Source organism: Haplochromis burtoni, unplaced genomic scaffold (genome assembly GCF_018398535.1).
Source record: "Haplochromis burtoni strain Fernald_Lab_line unplaced genomic scaffold, NCSU_Asbu1 Contig_564, whole genome shotgun sequence".
NCBI classification, from domain to species: Eukaryota; Metazoa; Chordata; class Actinopteri; order Cichliformes; family Cichlidae; genus Haplochromis; species Haplochromis burtoni.
The window spans coordinates 171,623-197,017 of record NW_024582925.1 but is presented as its reverse complement, the minus strand read 5'-3'; the positions used below and the strand labels follow the sequence as shown (position 1 = coordinate 197,017).

At 41.0% G+C, this 25,395-nt stretch overlaps 2 protein-coding genes across 3 annotated transcripts in view; one reads left to right on the top strand and one right to left on the bottom strand.

The window, feature by feature from the left end:
* Window positions 1-931: 931 nt before the first annotated feature.
* The window catches only part of LOC102290698 (ras and Rab interactor 2), a 45,130-nt gene continuing 20,666 nt past the window's right edge, over window positions 932-25,395 (top strand). The window contains exons 1-6 of one of the 2 annotated variants that reach the window (XM_005948043.2): window positions 932-1,161; window positions 14,004-14,098; window positions 18,770-18,870; window positions 20,610-20,820; window positions 21,470-21,581; window positions 23,780-23,852. In XM_005948043.2, coding sequence (XP_005948105.1) covers window positions 14,039-14,098; window positions 18,770-18,870; window positions 20,610-20,820; window positions 21,470-21,581; window positions 23,780-23,852 — 557 coding nt within the window. In that variant the 5' untranslated portion in view covers window positions 932-1,161; window positions 14,004-14,038. Of the gene's footprint in view, window positions 1,162-14,003; window positions 14,099-17,011; window positions 17,151-18,769; window positions 18,871-20,609; window positions 20,821-21,469; window positions 21,582-23,779; window positions 23,853-25,395 lie in introns of those variants that run through there. The other variant, XM_042214450.1, reaches the window with a different exon arrangement.
* LOC121812391 (zinc finger BED domain-containing protein 4-like) lies at window positions 5,555-7,201 on the bottom strand. The gene is made up of 2 exons (XM_042214451.1): window positions 6,578-7,201; window positions 5,555-6,326 (listed from the first exon to the last, which is right to left on the bottom strand). Exons 1-2 carry the CDS (start codon window positions 6,916-6,918, stop codon window positions 6,158-6,160), a joined length of 510 nt encoding a protein of 169 aa, XP_042070385.1. The 5' UTR covers window positions 6,919-7,201; the 3' UTR covers window positions 5,555-6,157.

The following is a 25,395-nucleotide window of genomic DNA, read 5'->3' as shown; positions in this document are numbered from 1 at the left end:
CATGGATACAGAGAAACACAGGGCTTAAATACACAGAGGGAGCAATCAGGGAATGGGTAACAGGAGGGAAACACAGCTGTGGCAGACCAGGGGAAGCAAAACCAGACACATTAACATCAGACATGGACTTCCAAAGTAAAACAGGAAACATAACACAGACTCACAGGCAAGCACTAAAACAAAGGGAACAGAGACGTGGGACCAGGGCAGACACAGACACTGACTGGACGTGGAAATACAGCAGACAGGGAAGACAGCAACAAAGGAACACAGACAGAAAACCAAAACACTAAAACTCTAACCAAACCCCACCCAGAGGACCTTAACTAAGAAAAACCCGTAAAGCAAAGCTAGAATATAATGAAATAACAAAATCAAATAACCAAAAACACTGGGTCACCGACCCAGGAACCCTAACAACTTCCTACCCTGGTCGTACCTCCGGTTCCCACTGAAACTTGGAAAAATAAGTGTTGCGAATGTGAAACAAACACAAGAGAAGTTTTCTGTCCTTCAATTGTTCTTGTTCTGTGCTAGATATTTTCATTTTTATATGAAACTTTATTGTTTTGTTATTTCAATATAGGGTTAAAGCTTATCATCACTTATTTTTGTTTTTGAAATTCTCTACTGTTACTGTGATTGTAACTGCTCACGAAAGTGTAAAGAACAACATCGTTTATTTGCAAACATTGGTTATTTAATCTGTCCAAACTCCAAAGTGTACTTTAAGTAACAGGACAGTTGTTATTATTCAGTGGAACCTTCGTTTTCTTTAATATATTTTTTTATATATAGCATGTAAAGAAAGGCTTTTGGAAACAGCACAAATCATTGAACTTAATTTCGCTCTTTGGATCTCTTGACATGAGCGTTAGGTATTTTATTTTGAAAACAAAAGCGGAACTCGTTTCTTCTTGCGGATCGTTTTCACACTCAGACGGAAAGTCTGCTCCTCAGATGAGCTTGGACCATGGGGGAAGCTACAGCTGGATGGAATCTTTTTCTTCAGCCGACACAGTGAGAAAAAGTAACACTGACAACGTGTAACAACCGAAAGTAACGCCGACACGGAGCAATAATGCTCTCACACATTCAACAAGTAAACGAAGCAGTGGGAGTTTCTTCTGCCAAAGTGAAATAACCCACAATCCGCAAGAGGTAAGTAAGTTTAAAGTTCAGCTGCGTGTTCTTTGTGTGGCTGCTGTGCACGAGTCAAAGGTTTTTTTGTTGATTATGTTCCGCTTCGCAATTCAGATGTAATTCTTTCCGCCAAGAAAAGCCGGCAAACTCACTGTTTCTCTAACAAAGCAGCGTTCTGTGAATCCTGCGGGACGTGTTGTACAGCTTAAACACCACCTGTCGCGCGGCGTTTTCCTGTGCCCAGTCCACAGAAAGCCTCAGTACTTATTTCACGCATGTTTAGAAAATACACGGTGTTCAGTGAAAACACACGGAGCAAACTATGTCATTTAGATAAGTCTTCAATCTTATAAATAAATAAATAAATGTGCAGTATGCAGTATTTACAGTAGCCCCTGCCTTCAGCCCATTATCAGCGCTTCCCTTCAGTCCGCGGTCAGCACTCCTAATTAAATAGATTTATCGATGCATTTTGATGTCTGTTCATAACGTGTTTTCAGCGTTGTTTCAAGTTGCAGGGATATAACGAGTAAGATTACTTATCATAAAGTAGTTAATGGGTCCCTCTACGTTATTACTGGGAAGGAGTTCGCTACAACAAGTACAGCAAAATGAGCTCTGAATGATCATGTAAATTTGTTCTCCAAACTCACGTAGCCCGAAGCATCAGAGTGTTATTTCAGCTCGGCTCACAGATCCACTCGTGTGTTTTGTGGCTCAGTTGTCTCCACCCCCCCCCCCTCTTTGGCTGCTGAATGTTTCTAGCTCACAGGCTGGCATATTGTCTATTGTTTACATGGTAATTGGACTGCTGTCTAAGAGTTCTAGCTGTGTAACCGTACTCATCATCCTCAGCCTATAACATCATATCATCCTTCTCCTGACTGTCTTATTTTCCTTGAAGAAGGTTTGTGTGTGGGGGGGTGGGGGAGTATTTCCTGGTACCGGTCAGGATCCTGGTTTTCCAATCTCCTCAGAAATCTGCTAATGTGCTTAGTGCTCAGGACCCGAAGCAGTTGCTGTACCTCAAACCTGAGTCACAGGGCAGGAATTCAGAGAGCGGCCTAGTTTGTTGTTAGAGTACCACAGTTATGAGAAGAGATATAGAAAATATGTATTTTAATTCTTTAAATATGCAGAGAGAGGTATGATTGTGGTCTTTGATGAAGCGTCACCATCACAGAAAACCACTCTCCTTCCACTTAGGTAAATATAGGTAAGTATTTCTCATCAGAGGCTGGAAAAGCAAGAAAAGGGAGTTTCTCTTTGAGGAATGAAACCAGTTCTTTCAGAAGTGCTTTCATACCAGAGTGTGACATAATAAAGAACAAGACGCCAATCAGTGTGTTACTGTCATTCTGACTTAACTTGGATAGTGTTGACAGGTAACTTGACATTTCATATAGGTCCTGCTGGTCCCACTCTTGTCATACTGAAGCTAAAACCTGGTTATAACAGTACTTACTGCCAGAAATAGGACTGCTTAATTATGGCAAAAAATCTGAACTATTTCTGTCATTATTACAATCCACATTACCCATTATCAGTGTTGTCCTCGACCCTCATCCCCATGTCTTCCATACTGAACAAAAGCCCAGGTAAATACAAGTTACTGCTGTTAAGCAAAGGTTGTACTAGCAACTCTTCCTTTAACTGGGACACCAGGGCAGAGGCCATGCAGACTTTGAGTGTTCTTCATTGTCCTGCGTGCGTTCTCTCTGGCTTCCTGTCACAGTCCAAAGACCTGCAAGTTAGGTTAATGCTAAATTATCCGTTAATGTGTGATAGATGAAGTGAACAGAATAAAGTAGCCTATGAATATATCTTTGAATATTTTTTCTCATAGCACTCCAAAGCACTTTTAGTGGTCACTAAAAAAAGAGCTAAATAAATGCCAATCCGTTTCCAGATTTAAGCTGTGATGACATTAGGCCTCATCTGCAAGCATTTACCTTCAACTTCCAAGAAGGCACAAGTCTGCAGTCACATTAACAGACGAGATTCTGTTTCAGTGCTCTTTGCTAACTTAGGTCTTTAAACAAGGCAGGCAAGTGGCAGTGCTTTTGAAACCTGTACAGAATGGCTCTGCCTTCAAACAATTCTTGGACTTCCAAATATTTAAATTTGCATTTTTACCAGTGCTTAGCTAAAAGGTAAATGGACTGATTCTTATATAGCGCCTTTTACTCTCCTGGACTACTCAAAGCGCTCTATACAACATGCCACATTCACCCAATCACACAAGCACTTTCTTTCTATGCTTAGTGCTTCCTAACTTCATTCATGCACATTCACAGAAACTTGGGGTTAGTATCTTGCCCAAGGATACTTGACATGTAGACTGGAGAAGCCTGGGATCGAACCTTCCAATCAGTAGGGGACAGCAGGGAACCTGTAGATGTCTGCAGTACTATGTCAGATGCTGCATAATTAGTGGTCAGGTATGTTTAGTGTATAGAAAATATACATAGTGTACTTATGTATACTCTTATACATAAGAGAAGGTGTGTTGGTTGAAAATAATGGGGACAGAACCTGTATTGTTGAACCTGAACTGTTTACTCGTCACATGGTAACCTAAAAAGCTGACGTGCAAAATGATTATATTTTTGCATATCAGCGGGCGTTCATATGAAAGGTAAATTGTACTTTTCTCCTCAGGTTTCAGAGAAGTTTTTACTAGAGATGGCACGCTACCGATACTGATACCGATATCATAAATTTGGATATCTGCCGATACCGATATTAATCCGATATAGTGTGTTTTCTAGTCAATAAAACGGTTTGTTTTTTATCTTGCTGCATTTTGTATAAGTTTATACTCAAGTTAAAAAACAAAACAAAACACTAAAGCTATTCTGTTATACCTGTATGCAAAAATACACTGCACCCAAAATATTTCATAGTTCAGCAAAACTGATCAATCTAATAAACTTAAACCTGTACCATCCTCCCTATTCTGGTATTCTAAAAAGTACGTAGTGGAAATATTAAACAACTTAATTAATAGGGTTGCCAATGTCAAGCAAAAAAAAATTTGAACCACCCCCCACCTCATGATGCTTCATCGACGTAATCGACTTTAATGCACGTGTAAAACAAATGCACAGAAATCAATTATATTTCTACAATAATTAAATAAATTCAACATCTTTCTTCAACAGAATTGCAGACTGCACGGATGGTACCTTCCCAAAGGAAAAAGTACTGTAGGTTCTAGGGTACCTACTAGGGTATATATTAGACTCATAGTTACTATATACAATAATGGATTTCTATACATTTTGCATCAGATGAAAACTTTGGTTGTAAGATTCAGATTTTTTTTTTTTTTTAACTAGACATGAGAATAATAAATAAAAGTATTTCTTTGTGCCCCCCTCTCCCTGTTAATGCCCTACCTGGCCCCCTGGCAAAACTTTGCTAGACCCGCCCCTGCACAGTTACCAGCTGTCAGCTACGTAGAAAAGGATCCTGGTGTAGAAAGTAATATTAAATACAGTCTAACAACAGCTTATCAAGCTAAACCAGCGGCTGTTGATTATTATTTTGTCTTTCTGGCGCAAAGTGGGTGATAAACAAGCAAGAGAGACGGACTCGCAGTAGAAAAGCCGATCAGATGATCATTGATCAGTTTCATGATTGAAGTAGCAACACCAGAGGGAGAGAATGAGAGGCAGTCGCTCCATATATCGGTTGTTAAGCTTAACGTGGGAATGCTTTACAAACATTCAGAGGTAAACTTACACACTTGCTTTACTTCTCTGGGATAGCTTTCTCCGAGATGAAATGCTGATTTTTAAGCACGTAGCGAGGCTCCAAATGCTCAACCAGACCGCCGACAGTTCTCGCACACTACAGCCGCTCTATCACGTGACGCATGCTGCTCCGACGTGCTAAGGTTATGAGCTGGGTTACGCTGTGTTGCAAGTTTTGTGAGGGGCTTTTGTGATATTTTATATTACATTTATTTCTCTCTGATATCCAATCCAGTAATTTAGGTCAGTATTGGAACGATATGTAATATCGGATCAGTCCATCTCTACTTTTTACTAATCCCCCTCCAATCGCATACACATTCATATAGCACTTTTTTTCTGTGCCTGTAACTATCACACACACTGACATCCAATGGATACCTCGTAGTATGACTCGTAGTGTGACTTTAGTTTCAGTTGCCAAAGAACACTTTGTTTGGTAGACTGGACGGGCCACAGATACCCCACAAGGGTGTCCACAAAAAGCTTGCTAAGCCCTCCAGTGCTGGAAGCAGGGATGCACCGATACCACTTTTTTGGAAAACGAGTATTTCAGTACTCGCCGATACAGAGTACTTAATAAAAACATGATTTAAATTTACAGGTAACAGCTTTAGTCATATAATTAACAAAAAGAAAACAAGGGACTAGTTTGGAATTAAGAACATTTATTTAAAACGAGAAGCATGTTGTATGCAACATATTACAGAATAAATAATTCTAAAAAAATTTAAACAGTGACAGCGCAACTCAAGGATTTTTTTCAGTTTGTTGTAAACTCTGCTGCTTTGGACAACAAAAGGGGCATTAATAAACGTCTTTGCTATTTAGTGCACAATATTTGAATACACTAACAACATCCACCAACATAGAACTGTGGCAGTCAGTGCAGCTGAGGTAGGTATTAACATCAAGTCTAAGACGACTCGCTTAATGGAGCCTATTTAGAAAAAGTGAATGGCAGTTTTTTTTAAGAAAAGTAGCTTTTCTGCATGATCAGCAGCCAGCCTGTTTCTGTTTTCATCTATAACGTGTGACACTGAGCTAAAAAGCCTTTCACTTTCCACACTGCTACATGGGGCTGAGAGGTATTTATGGGCCATTTTAGCCAAAGTGGGGAACCTGATTTTGTTGACACCCCAGTACTTCAGAGGACTGTCTTCACGAGGGCTCGGGGCCTCTCCGAGGTACGTGTCGAGCTCAATGGCAGCACCTGCTGCCAGCGGCTGTGCTGCCTGGGGCTGCTCCTTAGCGATTTAGTCAAATACAGTGTCCAGACTGCTGCTAGTGCTGGCCTGGGCCTTGAGGAACACTTTAGCAGGAGGTTCTGCAGTTTCTGCCCGACTCCCCTCTGCCTCAGCTCTGGACATCATCTGCAGCTTGGCCTCTGGAGCAGTGTTGTTGGAGAAGAAGCGATCTTTATACCTGCACAAAATTCATGAATGTATTAATATGTGGAAAAATAGGACTGATTTTAGTTTCCCCTAAACCACTGTCACAGATGCCAGCCATTTGACTTTCTGGTAGTAATAAGGGAAATATATTTCATATTATATATATTGCATACATTTGTATTTGTGTATTTTAGTTACAAAAATATAATATTTCAGATGGAAATTAATCTTACATTTAGTGCTGTAGTTTATCATTGAATACCTAGAGCACACAGACTTTACCTTGGGTCAAGTATGGTGGAGATGAAGTACAGTGGGTTGGTCTCGACGTCACTGAAGCGCTTCTTGACAGCTGCCAGTAAGGTTGCTTTCATTGTCTTGACGCCGTGGTCCTCGTCTGTTTCTCTGTTTAGAAGTCTCACTAGCACAGTCACAGCTGGGACGACATCAGAGGCTAGTGCGTCGTAGCTGCTCACTTTTTTAGTTGGTTCCTCAAAGGGGGCGAGGATGGCAACAGGCGTCTCCATAAGAGCCCATTGGTGAGCGGCGAGATAGTCAGGGAGTTCGTGCTCGGACACATACACGCCCAGCACTCGCTTTTGCTCTATGAGGGACTGGCGCATGTAATACGTGCTGCTGCGGTCTCTTTATTGGCTGGTTGAGCTGTCCCTGAACGTCCTCGAGGCGGGAGTAGGCTAAGGCGGAATGTTTAAAATGCCCAACTATTTTCCGCCGCACTGCTAAAGCATCAGCTATGCTCCTCTGTGCTAATAAGCCCTCGTGAACAGCCAGTTGGAGCGTGTGCGCGACACATGGCAGACTTGGGAGCCCTGCGTCATTCATGGCTTTAATCATGTTTTTGGCATTGTCACAAAGCACAACATGTACTGATGTTTTAGGTATACCCCATGTCTGGAGCATTTCCTCAAACACATGCGCTATAGCCTGGCTGGTGTGCGAGCCACGGAATATGGCTCGTTGTGGCGTGAAACTCTCGTCTATCCACTGGGAGGTCAGACTAATTAGCGACACGGGGCTAACACTGCTTGTCCAAATATCCGCGGTGAAACTAATCGCAGAGGAGGCTTGCAATAGGCTGTGGATGTGTTTTTTCACGGAGTCGTGTAGTTTAGGCAGCTCCGTGTCAGTTATGTAGCGGCGGCTTGGGACATCATATCTGGGCTCCAGAACATGGAGGAGACGCATTCACTTTGAAATAGTTCCACACGGCTGACATGTCTCGTCTCGCCTTCTCCCCGCTCTGAGCTGCAGCCGGGGCCTGGGACGGCCACTCGGCACCTGTGATTAACCCCTTACATACCGCTCAAACATAGACATTTTTCAGACCGTGGTATCGGTCCCCGGTATCGGGGGACTTTTAGCGAGAACAAAACTCGGTCACAGGTGCTGCTCTTTAAGTTTCTGTTGTTTGTCTTTACTCTCTTTCCATTCAAAAGGAATGTGAAAGGCTCTCAGGGCTACAAGTGTTGCTTTTTATTTGGTCTTGCCCTCCTAGTGCTGGATTCAGAAGAAGTGGTTTTAGTTTTGAACAGGAAAAAAATCAGAATCATGTTCATGGAGAAAAAATTGAAATTAGAAATTGAATAGTAATATTTTGCTATAATTTTGTAACTTTATGGCCAATACAGTATGTAGACACACACAGACTCCTCTGCATTGACCTGTAAACAATTATGTGATCTAACAGTGTACCATTTCTTTTACATCACAGAAATGGTTGTAGCTCTGGGAATTACCCAGTAATGACAAAATATTTCCCAACTAACAGCTTGCTTCCTGCAGAAAAAAAATACTGCGAGAGTACACTGTTCATTAACCTTGTTTCATTCTACTTTTAAATACTCTAGGAACAACAAGTAGGCCTGCAGAGCGAGAGCGAAGTGCTCTAATAGGGTGATATGGTACTACAAGGTCATTAAGATAAGATGGGGCCTGATTATTTAAGACCTTGTATGTGAGGAGCAGGATTTTGAATTCAATTCTGGACTTAACAGAATGTTGACCCTGTGCTAACTTGCATATGACAAATAAAACTGAAAGCTGAAAACAGTTTATGTCTTAACAAGCATTTATCAGCGTGTTGTGCGTCAGACAGCACAGCGGGGCTCTGTGTGTGCACTGATGGGTCAGCCAGTAGGAGCATAGAAGAAATCTGCAACATACACTTTCAGAGAATTTCAGTGAGATGTGAATGTCACCATTTGGCTAGCAGCTACTTTGATCAGCTGTTGGCTCAACAATAAAAAGACAGACTTATGGGCTGCAGAAAGTCTGTTACCTGTGAAATTTCACACACTCACTATCCTACAGTTGTAACATGCAATGGAGCCAACTGAACCACTCGACTTTTTTGGGTACACAGCAGCACTGTATCCACAACACAAACGAATCCTGTTCTTATTTAGACAGGTGAGTGACTCATGGACTTGTTCTCCATCAGAACTGAAAGCACACAAAGTTCACATCTGGAGCTAACCGGGTCTATGTGTAGAGGATACTTTGAGCCTGAGCTGTGATTTAAGTCAGGTGTTGCGCCATCAGCACTTTTATTGAGGTGCTGTTGAATTTGGTTAAGCATACTGGGTGTGAGTGGTGCACTGCAAATACTTTGACAGCAGACTGTGGTGTGTTTGTGTGTGTGTGTGTGTGTTTACACAGTCTGGCTGCAGAGAGCTCTCTTCTCAGTTCAAATGTGTGTTTGTGCAAGTTGGTGATCTCTGTGCTGTGGGACAGGTTTCCATGGAATAAATCTGTGCCCTGTGGTGAGGGGACACACCCTGCTAATGTAAAGAGGAGTGCACTCGCACACTTTTAAAAGCTAAACTTAGCCATTCTAAGTGGAAGTAACTACATGGCTGCCAGCGTAGCCCATGACCTACAGGAAATCCCATCAGACGGAGGAGAAGTGCTCAGGAATGGCATGTGGACAGTTTTGGTTTTTTTTTCTTTTTTGGCCAACTTGGTCTACTACTTAAAGTACTGAGAGCCATTCTGTGCACAAGTTTCCTTCCTTTTCATAAAATAGCCAGTGATTACAAGGAATGAGTGGAATTGTCTTCTTCATAACAAATTGGGAAAAAACCTTAATATTTTTGTGAATGAGTAAACATACTTCTGGAGTTGCCCAATAGTCATTCGGAAGTGGAAGCTGTGGAGATGCTAAGCTTATGTCTGTCAGGGATAAAGAGACTGGAAGGTGTTGGCAGCTATTAAGCTTTGAAAATAAGATGCTAAAACGAGTCACCAGATATCCTTTGCAGCTGTTAGTGCGTTTGAGTGGGCTCTTCAGTCTGTGTGTGGAAAACACTGCATGCCAGTGATGCACCACTGATTTGTGATTTCCCTGACTTTTCCAAATATTGCCTCCCACTGCTCAGTTGCTGTAGGTTGGTAGGTAATGATGCTGGATACCACTGTCATACACAGTAAGTTGGTGAAAAATGTTGAAGGAGTTTTGTATGTGAAGCCAGGTGATATTTTGATGGCGCTACCTCAGCTGAACCCCCCACCTAGGGTCAAGGTCTGGGACTGTGTGTGGGATTTTTTTTCCCCCCATTATCAACAGGATGATAATGAGGGGAAACAGAAAGGAAACAGACACCAACCTGAGTAGTGTTTGTTTTTGAGTGTCTCTGAGCACCAGAGAATTGTGACTTGTTGGGAAATAGTAACCGAACACATAATGGTGAGTCATGTGGCACTGCTAAAAAGACACCTATGAAAATGAGTGTTGTACAGCTATATGTTAGGCTGGGAGGGTGGGAGCTTCTTGTGGTTTTAAGTGTGAACAGTAAGCTTCAGTAGTCCACTCAGTTCCTTTATGTCTCAGCACACATGCTCAGACATGCAGGGACCTCAGACTGCTCTGAGGTAGAACACTAATAGGGTTCGTGCACTTGGTGCTTAAAAATACTGCAAAAGATGGTAGATCAGCTACAAAAAGCAGTATTAACTCCATGTAATGTATTCACTGTGAGGCTCTGTATTGAACCGATTAGTCAGTTATGTGAACACATGAACGTAATTTACTCTTCTCAAGGTCTCTTGGGACAGCATACGCATTTTTCACTTGAACTCAGACACACAGAAATATGACCATAACATTTCTTCAAAGGTTAAGATAATCTGGAGGAGGAAAGGAAAATAATGAATGTCTGAGATTTTTGAGACCTCAGGCAGCACTGTTTAAAGTCAGGCCTGGTCCTGTAGTGGTACACGCTGGGCTTCTAAACGCTTCTGCAGTCCTGTGGTCAGTGAACACATTTAGTCACTCTTACCATAGTGGTCTAACACGCTGTGTTAAAAAGTCTGGTACAAGTATTATGTAGTAGCAGCTATGCTAATACCAGGACCCTGAACGCAAAACATGTGATAGAGGTGTCGTTTTCATAACAAAAGCCAGGCTTTTGTTAAAGGATATGACTCATCTCAGTTTGTTTCCCTCTTTCAGCCATAGTTGTGGATTCCAGCATTGCTGAGCTGGTGTTTGCTGCACTTACGTTTGTTGGCTTCTTGAGTGTGTTTAATTTTTTCTAAAGATTAATGTGGACGTTTACATCACATCTAAACTCTGATGTGACTCTTTGAACAAAAGGAAAAAAAAATCTAAGGTGTCTACAGGTATGTCACAACATGGTTTGTATGTGTTGCAGCTCTGCAGCTGATGGATGCTTTACTGTAAACATGACACAGTGACACACGTATGATTCACGTTTTCATTTCCACATGTTCTGTTGTAGTAGTTTACTCGCCGACTTTGTTAAGCCCCATTTTCCTGGGAACCGTGCAGCATGTGACTTACTGTCACAGAGTGTATGTACGGACTGGTAAAGAAGAACACCAAATATAGTAACTGGAGGAAAATGACAGATGATTCCTTGCTTGTCATCAATGTCATTTCATTAAGACGGAGATTTTGGAACTCTTGACACTGAAATGTTGACGATCTATTGCAAAGCCCATTCTCAAATCAGGGTTATGATTTGTGGCCATAATTTATGGATTTTCCATAAACCATGAAGTACTGTTTTCAAAAGGAAAAAAACTGCAATGAAATACTCTGTGTGTGTTCAAAAGATACAGAACTTACATTAGTTCCAATGCAGACTTCAGCAGGTGATCAAACAGCTCGCTTCCTTATTCCTCATTCTTTTTATTACTTAATCATCTGGCGTTAACATATTGCACCACTGTTTGTTTCTCACTTTGTGTAATTTATGCATTCCTTCTGCTATTTATTGTTCTGGGGAACTGGCAGTCTGTTTATTTTTCATGGACTGACAACCAGCCTTCCTGTTTACTGGGTTTGGACTGTGTGTGAATCACCCACTTGCAGCTTGCACACACAATCACAAACACATCTTACTATAACCCCACCTGCTGCTTTGTTTTCACATGAGGACTTGACCCAACAGAGCCCCGATAGATTTGTGAGGAGGAGAGGAGAAACGAGGCAGGCTGGGAAAAACCAAAACAACAAAAAACAGTGAGGTTGCATGCCTTCTGTGAATCTTTAGCTGTGCTTGCTTTCCAGGAAGGAAACCTGTTTTTCTCAAGGTTTCTCAATCTTACATGTTTGCCAATTTTCTCAAGCCAAAAAAAAAAGAAAAAAGAAAATTAATAGTAAGAAAAGGGAAATCTGATGCTCTGGTGTTGTTGTTTTTCCAAAACAAAATGACTTCTCCCCTTGGTTCAACATCTAGATGTCTCATCAGTGCATCCTGTCCTTGTTTATTTTATCCCTGTGGTTTGGTCAGCTCCATTCACTGCCAGCACCATTTAGTTTCTAGCAGTGAATCTAAAGGATCTGGTTTTTAAAAATGGTGAGACTGTGTTGTCCTAGCAGAATGGACATGAGGAAACATGTCAGCCAACACCAACCTGACATGGTGCACTACATGTCATGGCTTGAATTAGTGAAGGTGGGTCCAGGCTGTTCTATCACTAAATGATCAGTGTTACAGAGAAGCTCCTCGTGGATTAGCTTATATGTGACTTCTTTGTCCATGTCACTGTTGGGCTGCTCTAGAGTGCATGCGTCATTGTTTAAGACGGTCTGCATAGTTTTACGTTCATAAACTGTCCAAGAGTCCCTCAAATCAGATGTTCGCCAAGTGATTCCTTTTTGTTAAAAATGACCAGATCATTGTTCTTTTCAGATGTTGGACCCCTGACCCCAAGAGATGGTATCTGCTTGATTCAAATTGTTTTTCAAGGCTTAAAGGGTAAAAACACCTCAGTGGGGAAAACCAGCCTTAGGCTCTGTCCATGCTTACCATGATGGAGCTTCAGATATCTTAAACACTACCACTAGTGGGGTAGTGGACGCCCAACCTCACTCTCTTGGCAAAGTTCCATGTCCTTAAACTTAGAGTAGCTCTGTGTCATCACAGCTCTGTTACCAGGATTGTTATGGACAGAAGTTCTTGTTGCCTCGTATAGATTACATATAATAGTTTTCTATACATTACATTCCCTCATGTCATATATGTCTGAGGGCATCAACAGTTAGACGTTTGACCTCTAGCTCGAGTAGGGCTGTTCGATATAACGATATATATCGGATGACGATATGAAAACGTCTATCGTTTCATTTTACGCTATTGTTTGTTTCGTGGTGTCGCAAAATAAACTGTTTACGGCAATATTTTTTTCATGGTTTTGATGGTCACTGTAGTGGCTATATTCATTAGTTAAAGTTCTCTCTTTCTCTTATATTTAATATAACCACACTACAGACAGACAAGCGTTTGTTTTTATGCGTCGTCGTTAGCAACAACGACGGTAAAACCACCGCGTGTCCGCTTGTTCCACATAATCTTGAGTCCAGCCGCAGACTCAAGATTTATGCTTTCATAACAGCCTCTGTTCAAGCACTCTGAAGAGGAAAGGATTTTGGGTCAGCTAGTGGTTGCTGGTGTTTTCCTCTTACTCATGTGTTTCTTTAAAGGGAAGGACTGCAATGTGTTTGCATGCCACTCACAGCTGGCTCGTATCAGCTGCTGTAAAAGGATCCGCCACAACATCTGTGAGAAGCGTGCCTCTGCGTATGCTCGTGCGTTCAGTCTGTTTAAAAACACAAACAGTATTGTAGGAAACACAAATCTGCTTTGGAATTTGTTTTGAGTGAAATGTTTTTCAGAGTATAAGACCTAAAATATGCATGTTGTTTAAGATAGAAATTATTTTAAAACCATGATTAATGAGGAGTGAGGTAGAGCAATGCCAGTTGGATAGCCCTCAATAAATCACATCATCATTCATCAGTTAGTTTTTTTGAAAAAAGTAAAAATAGTTTGATTAAATATGCAGCAAACTAAGAAATCAGGAAGGAGACAAATAATTTTTCACAACACTGTAAAACTTTCTGCAGCAAGAGTACAGAAACTAGAAAGAGATATCAGCTTTGTCCCATATTTAAATCACAGTACATATGTACATAGTACCTTCATATCCCAAGAGAACATGTGCTCTAGTATGTATTTGTGCTAGCAAGTGAAGGAAAGTGAATCCTTAATTTTTCGGGCTGTTTTCTGAGGTGGGGTTGTTTCCTTCCACACACAAGCAGCCTTAATTTATTTCAAATGGTTTAGAGGAAGACAATGAGAAAAAGTGTGGTGGGGAAATGGTGTTTGTGAATGGTGTTTGTCTCTCATGTTTGTGTGTGTTTTTTTCCCCTCCTGCATAGACGGCTCAGCAGACAGAGACGACCACAGAGGCAACATGTCTACAAGCAACATCAGTCTGCCCTCCAAGCGGGACAGCAAGGGCAGTTTCTTCAAGGTGTGTGCCACTCTGAGCAGTCAGAAACATCCTTACAAACAGAGCTGCGCTCAGCACGCTTCAGGTAGAGACTGTCCCTCACTGTCTCTACCTGAAGTTTTTGAGGAAGAAGTTGCAGTCAGCATCACGTTCATCAGACCATGAGAAATCAGGCTATTGTCAAAATTTCCTACATTTCCTACTAAAGAAATTCTGACTGACGAAGAAATGAAGAAAAGCAATCACTTTTCTTTTTCATAGACATTTACTTATTAGGGGAATTTCATTAAGACTGAAATCAACTTTGTGAGAAAATCCACCCTTAATTTCCTTATTTCGTCTTACACTTAGAGCAACAGAGTGGCACAGTAACTCTGGCACTGACGAGATGTGATAGTTGTCAGATAAAGTACAGTAAAGTAAAATTTAATTGGATGTATTTGGAAAAAAGGGAACAGTCTCGTCTCAGAAACCCCTGAGACAAGACTTGTGGGGTGAGCAGAGTTGTTAAATGGTGTCATTATGACCCTAAATTGACAATTTCATTACACAAATAAAAAAGATGTGATAACGCTGGAACATAAAGCAGTGTCTCTGCCTGTGCAGCGCAACAACAGGGGTACTCTACGTCTGACCTGAGTGCACGAATAGTTCATAAGGTTATTTGTTTAAATGCTCATCTCAGTTACTGAAGACCGTAGAAGAAAAAAATTGTACTGCTGTGAGTCAGTTTTTAATTCAGAAACACACAGTTTTGTCCTTTTGGCTCGATTAGACCTTTAAAAAGATGACTTAACTGAAATCTATGAAGTGCATATTTAGTTTTTCCCAACTTGTGGCCGAACTTTGTTCTGGTGCGCTCCTGCAGAACTGTGCTCTGTGAGTCCTCCTCACCACTCCCAACAGTTTTCCACGGTGTTCAACATTGTATTATTATTTGTAGATAAATTATTTTTACTATTAAATCAATATTTCATCCTAAATTTAATAGGACATGCTTTGAAAAAGCAACTCTTTGTATTCGAAGCTTTGTGAGGTCTGAAGAGAGTCGCTGTGGTGCTGAATCCACTCCACTGCTTCTCACAGACAACGCTGTTTTTAACACTCGTTAAAAGTGTTATGTTGTCTGGGAATTTCAGGCCTTTTAATTACACCTTTAATAAATCGTACTGATGTAGAGCGGAAATCACTGTCTCGGCGTTTGCACGGCATGCAAGTGTATGGAGTCTGTTAGGACAGGTGTCCATGCGGTGAGGGTGAAACGGTGACTTCAGCACACATGCATGTGTCTGTGGGTGTGTGGTAGGTTCTCCTTTGTTAATAGCAGCGCTGCACAATTGCATGCAGAGTGTGTCACTTGCTGTAGTTGAGGTGTTTTGTTAGTGCCAAGCTTTGAAGTCATTACTGCTTTGATGTGAGTCAAAGTTGTAATACAAGGCCGTGTGTGTGTGTGAGTGTGTGTTTAAGGCAGGACTACAGCTAAGCCGCTGCAGGTGTTAGCATGTTGTGATAACTGGCACTGATGGTTAACACTTAGAAAATATCAGCTTGTCAGTGTTTGAAACTAGAGGTGAAATAGTGCAAAGTTTATTTTCAGTAGAGCGTAGAAGAGTGGCTCGTCCTGTTCAGACGTTTCTGAGAAACATCACTGAATGTCAGCTGGTGCTCAGCGAGCCTCTGTTGATCAAGGGTGTCTGATTGGGTCTAAACCAATGCAGTCATTGGTCTAAATGTAATATCAAAATAGTATCACATTTCACATGCTTTTTCACAGGGGTGGTAATAAAAATAGTGATATTGAAAACTAAAACACTTTGTCACTGGAAAGTGTACTGAAAATGCATTTCAGTTTTATTTATTCAGTGCCAAGTCACAGCAGCAGTCGCCTCAAAACATTTAAGAGTAAATCCTGTAAAATCAGGTTTGCCAGTATTTGGATCTCAAAACTGAAAAAAGATCTCCAAGGCCAGATGAATATCTCGCCAGGTGTCAGGTCTTTGTGTGTTTTTTTTATCCTGATTTTGTTCTCCACGTATCCAGTTTCTTCTTTTAAAGACACACTTCACACCAACTTTCTAGCTAATAGCTCTTTGGTGATACTCTTGTTGGTGCATGTTTGTCACACTGTGTAGCTAATTACAGAAACGAGACAGGCAGACAGGGTGCTAATAACAAACTACCTAAAGATACATTTTAAAACTGGTTCCTTGACAACTTTGTTATATGCAAACACGACACTGGTGCTGGCACCTTTGTTTGAATTATTGCAAGAAATTCTGCTTCCATGGAAAATACATTCAAAGAAACAAGAACTGGTTCAAGACTTTTGCACACTGCTGTATCTACCAACAAACATTAGTTGGATATTAATACAATAATATTTTGATATATTCTAAAACATAGGACAAAAAGCTTTTCTTATACTTTGATGCCAGTCATATTATAGAGAGCCAAATCAGTTATGATTTATAGCAAAACTCAAAAACCCATTGTGATCCTGCTGAAATACAGTTGAAATGGCTACAATTTTATGTCTGTAGCTCAAAGAGAAGTGCTAGAATATTCTAAGCTGTTGTCTGAGCCAGTGTGGCCTGGCTTTCTCTTAATATGCATTCTGCCCCCTTAAATTTGGTAGTTAAAGCTGCTTTTATTGCTTGTGGCGCTGCAGCAGCTGTTTATTTTATTCATCTGGTTTAGGAAATTTATTTCTTTGTTTAGCATTTATAATTTGTAAATGGTCATTTTTTTCAAACTGATTTAAAGCTACTACATCTTATTATTACCATAATAAATGATATTAAATTGGTACTTTGATTGGGGGGGGGATCTGTGGCTTCATTGAGAAAGTGTTGTCTTTCTAAACGTTGAGGTTGTGAACCTTAAATGTTCCCCTAAAAAATGAAGGAGTCAGATATTTGATTTCCTCTGAAACAGCTGAACTAAAGGTTTCCTCACCCTGCTGAAGCTGCTGATGTGAGGTTGCCCAACAGAAGCTGGACTGGGAAGTGAAACCAATGACATCAGTGACACTCTGACGAGGGTCAAGGCCAGACTGACACAAAGAAAAAAGAAGGTAGAATTTGTGTCAAATTCTAATTTGACACATTTCAAATTCTAATAAATTGTCAAACAATTTATATGGAAAGACAAATGGGGGGGGGGGTTGTTGTAATTTTATAAATAGGCTCTTTTGATTGGATGTGTTCCTGGCCTTAAGTGTCTGCTGCCAGTTTACCCGTTAAGGGTAGTTTTTGTCTGATCTGAACGTTTCCTTTCTGTTCTTAATACTTATTGTCAAGGCCTTATAAAAAGCATTATTTGATGGGCATACAGTGCTCACGAAGCCCTAAAAGATGCTTATGATCGTATATAGAAATCTTTTATGGATTAAAAATATTCATAAAAGCCTTTAGTTTGTTAAAATGGTTTATTTTTTCCTAAAATTAATAAGGCATTGTTCTTGCTTTAGAGCCTGTGGCTTTAAAAATGTGCAATAAGTTATAATTAGCTGTTACTGAGGCCATAGTTAACCTGCAGAATAAAGTCAGTTGAGCAACAAAGAAACAAAAGAAAGTTCAGCACAGACACAATTTAAAGTCTTATTCACATATTTTATGCGTATTTTATGGTTTGATAGCTAATACAGTTCATGTTTAACGATTCAAGATGCAGTGTGTTAAATCAGTGAGCTAGCTCATAGCTATTATGAAAACAAGATAGTTGGTCAAAAGAATGTGGCTCTCTGCTCTTGTGTGTCTGTACATTTTTTTTCTCAGTATGATTTGTCTAGAAGTGGAAAAACAGCTGACAGGAAATACAGAAAAATCAAATATGTATGTGTGTGATCACATGAGTGCTGTCGCAACTGGCATTTAAAAAGCTGATGTGTGGGTCTTTTTTAGTACATTTGATCAACCTTTTTGGTTGTGAAATGTTTGTGATCAGGCATCCACATAACTTCTAACTCGACTAGATGGAAGTTGGATTCTTGCTTGTTCTCTCTTGCTCTGGGTTAAATCTCTTTTCAGCAACCTGACTGGGCGTTTTACACTTCACTTGTTGCCAAAGTGGAGTCCAGCAAAATAAAATACTTGTACTTTTAGTTAAACAGTTGGGCAATGTTGAGGACTAAACTGCTGGTTTAAATCAAACATCACATGCATAAGCATCAAATAATTACAATGTGGCCATTCAAAATGCAAAACGTGTTTGTTTTCAAGTTACTACGATTCAAACCACGTTATATTGATACTGTGTTGTGGTTAAGAAGATTTGAATGGTGAACAATACAGATCTCTGTGGAACCTGTATGGACATGAAGATGTTCCAACATGAACGCAGACACAAATTGTTTCCTCTGTAGCAACTTTGGTTAGTTAATGGGAAGTGGTTAAATGGGAGTAGACTGTCTTGCAACCACAAACACGTACTTCTACTTCTCCTGAAGAGGATTTGCATGGACGAATGCCATCCTTCGCTTCTTAAACACATCCTAATAAAATAAACATAAACTAAAGCTGACTCTAAGCTGAACCATAAAGTTCTTTCCCAGTTCTAAAACATCCTTTGAAAGTCAGGATGTCCTCACTCCCAAGAGCCAAAGGTCGGATTGATCCTCACAAAGAGTTTGCACCACAGGAAACGCAGCAGAAGCACTTTGATCATCGAGTCTTTGTCTCTGTGTCTGTGCAGCTCATCGACTCATTTGCCTGGGAGATCGGCACTCTGAAGAAGGTGATGGGGAAAAACACGGAGCCTGTGGGAGGAGATCAGAAGACAGAAACACTTGTGGGGTGAGCTCATGCTGTGTCTGTATTAAAGACAGTTCCTAAATTGTGTGTCTGCTTGTGCTTGTATATCTTTAGATTTCTTCTGGTGTATTTCTCCATGGCTGCCAGCAGAGAGCGCTCCTAGCAAACCTTTAGGTCTTGATGTGTGAAATGTGGTGATATCGGCACAAAGATGCCACTGAGCAATGTCAGGAGTCAGCTTGACAAGCAGGAGCTGCTTTGCAGTGCGTGTTTCTCACTCGTCTCTCAACTCTGGAAAAAAACCGTCTCTGAACAAACACCTGATTTGCTTGTGAACATGCAGCACTCACCTGTGGATCTAGTGTAAAGTTTCATACCTTAGCTGGAAGGTCCAGTGTGGACTTCAGTGATTAATTCCTCTGAGAGACGGTTTCTGTAGAATTCAGAAAGTACCGTTAGTTATTGAGGAACCGAGAAGGAGGTTGATAGGCCCTGCGAGGCACACTGTCTGTGTTGGAATAATTTAAACTAAATTTACTGAATTACTCATAGCCTTTTTTTAAACACTATGAACACTTTGAGCATTAAAAGTGTGCGTGGGCATCTTAGCATATAGTGAGAGCTGGAAGAACTGTGTGTAATCTCAGTAGGGGGCTTTACTGCGTTAATAAATAACAAGTAAATATGTGAGCTTCTGTTGACTGTTTTCAGAAATACAAAGTTAAAAGATGTCTTGAATGTTGTGCAAGCAAACTAAAGGCTGGGTGGCACTGAGTGCTTTAGCTTACAAGCCCAAATATTCTTCCACAACTTGTTTCTCCTCTACAGTTTAAACCTCACATTCACAGCTAAAATACCAGTTAACCTAGCATGCATGTCTTTGGACTGCAGGAGGAAACCAACAAAGACTCAAACCATAAATGTTCCTACAGGGAGGGAACCATCACAACACTGCATAGCCTACTGATGCTTCACAACAAGAGTTTAGAAATAAAGGCTTTCTCTTGATGATTTGGAAACGGTTGCATCAGCTTTCTGAGCATAAAGTCTACAGTGCTCTAAAGTATTTGCCCCCCTTCCTAATTTCTTAGGTTTACTTTTACTGCTAGAAAATTTCTAGTAAATTTCATTAAAGGGAACTGTGAAAAAGGAAGTCGAGGCGTCATTTTAGCCACACTTTGGGGATTTTTGTCTGCGTGGGCGCGTTCGATCTAATCAGTCCACCTTTGCATCGCTCTTTATTTGAGTTTATTGCCAAGGAACAGCTCATCTACAACATTTTTACTACTTTTTAACTATGTCAATAAAAAACTATTTTTAATAAATACCAGTTTTGTTGTGGATATAATAATGGATTGCATTTACATAGCGCTTTTCGAGACCCTCAAAACGCTTTACAATTCCACTATTCATTCACACACTGTTGGAGGCAGCTGCAGTTGTAGCCACAGCTGCCCTGCAGACTCACAGAAGCGACGCTGCCATATCGCGCCATCGGCCCCTCTGGCTATCACCAGTAGGTGACGTGTCTTGCCCAAGGACACAACGACCGAGACTGTCCGAGCCGGGGCTCGAACCGGCAACCTTTCAGTTACAAGACAAACTGCCAACTCTTGAGCCACGATCGCCCTTTGATATAGAACCATGTGAGAATGTCTCTGAACATGCCTTCAATTCTGAAATATGTTCAAATGTTACACGTTAAAATAAAAATTCTGCGTGTTTTTTGTGGTTTGTATAGCCGGCCACTGATGCTTGATTTTATGCGTTTGTTTTTCCAGACTGGGGGAAGAAGTGGGAGGCCTCTTCCTGCAGGCCTCACCTTGTGCTGGCATTGGTGGAGGGCTGGCCGGTGCCAGAGACTCTGGCTACGACTCACTTCACCGACGCGTCAGCGTCCTGGACAGACTGGTGCATACCCATACTGTGTGGCTACAGCTGGGCCTTAGCCACGAGGAAGCCATGCACATACTGCAGAACGAGCAAGCTGGGGTGAGGCAACCGCTGCCACTGTGGCTTCCTTCTTTCCAACACTGCTAACTTACCTGGAGGCTCTCACTTTGGATTAATAGTTAATGTTTAATACAACAGAGGCATGAAATCACCACTAACACGGCAAACTTTTTCTTTTCCTCAATAAAACCAGTCACAATTGTAGTAGTGTATTGTTTGACCGCAGTCAGCTTATATGCATTACAACAAGATCACTCACTCAACAACATGATGGGAGTCACTTTTTTGAGTCTTAAAGAACTCATTTTGCAAAAAAACGTTTTAAAAAAACAGTAAAAGTATCTCTGCCATGGTCGGTGTTTGTCTGTTTTTAAAGAAAATATTTTGTATAATTGGGACCAAAATGAAATGATATTGCCGATACCCCACCTCTCTGCAAGATTCCATCCAAATCTGTGTTTTTTAAAATAGGATAGGATATTTTTAGCCTCTGATAACAGTAAATATACAGCACTACACGTCCATTGTTGTGTATACGTTTTGTAAATATAGGAAGCGCCTGGATGTTAGGACATTCCTTACAGTATTTCCAGCTCTCTACAAAGCACAGCTGAGTCAGCAGAACATGAAGAATGACCCAGTTTTTGTGCAAACATTAACTGGATGTGTTCTCTTTCCTTACCCATAGACATTTGTGGTGAGGAAATCAGCCAGCCTGCAGAAAAAAGTCATATCTCTACGCATGGATAAAGACTCGAGCGTTCCTGTCAAAGATTTCCCCGTAAAGGAGAGCCAGTACAGTAAGTGTTTGTTTTTCTCTGCTATTTTTAGCCACTGAGATACACAAAGCTGTCAGTCACCAGCAGCAACAGGCAGAGCTGTTAATAGTGGAATGATGCAAGGAGAGGAACAAAGAATTTACAGGGGTAATTCCTCTACTGGATACTTTTAGGCAGTACCAGAACTTGTCACTACAATTAGCTGCTCTTTGAATAGAATGGTTTAATTATTTTGAGGACTCTGAAAAGGTCATTTACTGTCCATTACTGAACAGAAACCCAACTTGTTTAGATGTTTTTGGTGACAACATTCCTCATGACTCACACCTGTCTCATAACCAGCTATGTGAGTAGACAGGCAGTATCAGTAATTCTGAAGGCTGAAGGCCTAAATCTAAAATTGAAAAAAAGAATCCCAGGCCTAAACGACACTATAAACCACAGAGACTCAGGTCGAAGATGAACACGAGCACCTTCCAGCTGCCAAGTTCCCACGCAGGACCACAGCACTCACAGCAGGGCCGCCATCAGAGATGAGCTCGGCAAATAGCAGACAAGCCTGTAGTAAAACCCTAATACTTCAAAATATGTCACAGGCTTTCATATATTGTTTGTTTCGCTTTATTTCTGTGCTCACTTCTTCCTTCCCTGACACTCTGAATAAGTGTGTTAGTGTTGCATTTTCAGCCACATAAAAAGTGGGATTTCCCAGACTTCCAGAATGCATACAGTCTACTTCTTGTACCTGTCTGTTGCCATCAGTTTCTGTCTGGACTGAACTGGAATTTCCAAATGCTTACCCGGCAACAGAATGTGCTGAGTGTGAATCTCAGCCCTGCTAAACTAAAGAGACAGTGACGTTTCTCTTTGCACCTGCAGAGAAAACAATGAGCACAGTGAGACAGAAAGTCTTCTACTGGGCATTTCCATCGACTGTAATACTCTCAGTGATCTCAGTGATTTGCAGCAGTAATAATGAGTTACTGTTTTTTTAACACCTGATGTTTAAAGACCACTTTCCTGTTCCTTTAAAGTGACTTTTCTTAAGCTGACATGCATCGAGACATTCTGCAATAATCTGGAGGACAAACAGAAATGCAAACAGAAAGAGGGCTGGATTCCCCCCCTGAGCTGCAGTTGCATACCTCCAAAACTTGCGCTGTTATGGAGTTTTTTCCACTTTACCCCTGCACTGCTGTCTGGAACTGTTTTGTTTTTTTTAAGTAACCGTTAGTGGTATTTTCCATCTGGTGTGACTCTAAGCTCACACTAGCCACATTGTCCACTGCATGAAGAGCTGGCTCTTGATTGAGCTGTGATAAACATTTGGCAAGCAAAGCTGCAGGTGTTGCAATAACAGTTTAAAACATTAACAGGAGCGCTCTACCTGGGAGAGAATTCTTCCATATGAATCATTTGCTCTGTAACGAGTCTGTTCTGTGGCCTGTTTAAACCCGTGCTCTTTAACAGAGAATTGGGATTAATGGACTTTGATAAAGGTATTTGGGCAGGTATCCTGTGATGAGTGGTGTGGGAATGTGCTACCAGGCCTGCTGTCATTGCTGTAATGACAGGTAATAATAAGGGCTCTTTTCATGTGTTAAAGTCAATATTTCAACAAGTAAAAGTGAAATGACTGAAGGAAGATTTGAAATCCCAGAAAAAAGAGACGTGTACATGTCGGCAGGTTTGGTTTTAACCCACTTTCCTTCTTTCCAGAGACTGTATATGATGTCTTTGTCTTACTGCATTCTACTCAGAGTTTAACGCGTTCACCATTCGAAGATCTTGGTCATGTTTAGTTCAGTGCCCGGAGCGTTGACTGTGTGCCAAGTTGCGAGCAAACAGCCTTCTTGATTCGTGTATTGCCGACAACATGCGTGCTAAGGATTTCCTTCTTTGTTTTCCAGCATGGTGTTCTTTTACAAACGAATGAGTCAGTAAGTCGAGGAAAAGTGCTCACACACTGTCATTCTCGTTGCTGTTGTTTGTATATAGTTTGTAACCTTGTGGGGATTCCTTTGAATTAAGGGACTATAAAGCAGAATTGAACCACACTTTGCATGCACTGACTTAAAACATGTGAATGTTTTGCTTTGCCTCATTGGCCTTTGCTGCTGCAAACCGTTTTAAAAAGACTGAGCTGTCTTTTTCTAATGCTTGTTGCACTCTGATGGTTTCCTTCGCTGGACTGATCATGTGCTTCTGTTTTCCTACAGCTTTCTCTCTAGAGGGATCAGGACTGAGCTTTGCAGACCTTTTCCGCCTCATGGCCTTCTGCTGCATCAGCAGGTAAAGTCACCATACCATCGTTACTGCAAACTGTTAGACATTCATATTTCAGCTGTTAGCTTTAAAGCACATATCTACTGCTTCTGTTTCTGTTATTTAAAAACCATCATCACAAAACTCAAGAAAGAAGAACTGCTGACCCAGTTACAGTCCCGAGTCAACCAAAACACACAATCGCTCCAGTTTGTCCTCTGGCTTCCCCGTGGTCTCCTTGTGGCTGGATATGTCTGAAACACCTCATCTAGGTGGCATCTTTGTCAGACTCCCAAACCACCTCTGCTGGCTTCTTTTGATATGGAGAAGCAGCAGCTGCAGTCTGAGCCTGCCTTGAAACACTGAGCTCCTAACTCTGCATCTGACGAGGAAGCTCAAAAGTTCCACAGCCTGTATTCACAATCTGCAGTTCATAATATGGGTAAAATGCTTATGCACTGTTGATTGTTCAGATATGTATTGACCCATCTATTGCCTGCTCTGCACGGGGGTTGCACAACAAATGTTCTGCTGAAGCATTCCTCACACGACATCCTGGACATTGAAGTCCGAAAACACTCCTGGTGTCTGGGATTGCTTCATTATTACTGGATTATTTGCATAATGTTTGTTTCTCAGACAAAATCATGTTCATTCAGTCCCATGAACAAATTTACGTAATCTTTTTGTTCAGAATCCTCAGAATTTGATATATAACCGATAATACCCAAATTTTAGACTTTTGAATGTGAACCGTAATTCAAATTTGGATTCCACACTCTGTAAGACCTGTTGCCACTGATTTTCTGTCCAGTTCTTGAGTAATTGCACCAGAGCAAAGGAGCGGATTAAGAATAGCTTTCTGACAGCCACAAGTCGATTTCTGATGAGACTATGATGAACAGTAGATCAATGGAAGAGTCAGATGTATCTTGACCTGGGTCAGGTCTTTTGGGGGATTTTATGTTTTTTTTTCCTCCAAAGGATATAATTTTCAGATCCTGTTCTTCTGCAGTAGATATTTTTTAGGCTTCCTTTTGGCCCTTCCCTTTTCCAATGTTCTCATTTCATCCTTTTTGAAATCTGCCATGTTTGGAAGCTCTTTGGAAATGACCTTTGGGTTCAAAAATTATTAGCGGTCAATTCTGTCCTCATGTGGAACTGTGAACGGTGGTTTGATAACAGTTAGTCCTTTGGGACCTGCCACACAACTATCTATTGGATAGTGTACTGGACAAATTCTCAGGGGGGATCGAACACTTATTTCCTCACTAGAACGCACATATATTAATTAATTAATAAATTTTTATAGACTGCTTATTTCTTTGTAAGTTGTTAAAATGAGGAATTCAACAGGGGATCAAAATGTATATCCTCCACTGCCCCAGTGTGTCCAGGCTTCACTGTTGTTCACGCAAGCTTGCATGACCGAAACTGTAAAATCTTTGAAATGTTTTGGTAAAGTCCCACAGGTAGCACAGCAGCATGCACATATTCTCCTCCACAGTTCTGTGGTTGAACCCACACCTTAGCCACCATCGCACACAAAGCTGAGCCACAGCTTTTTCAA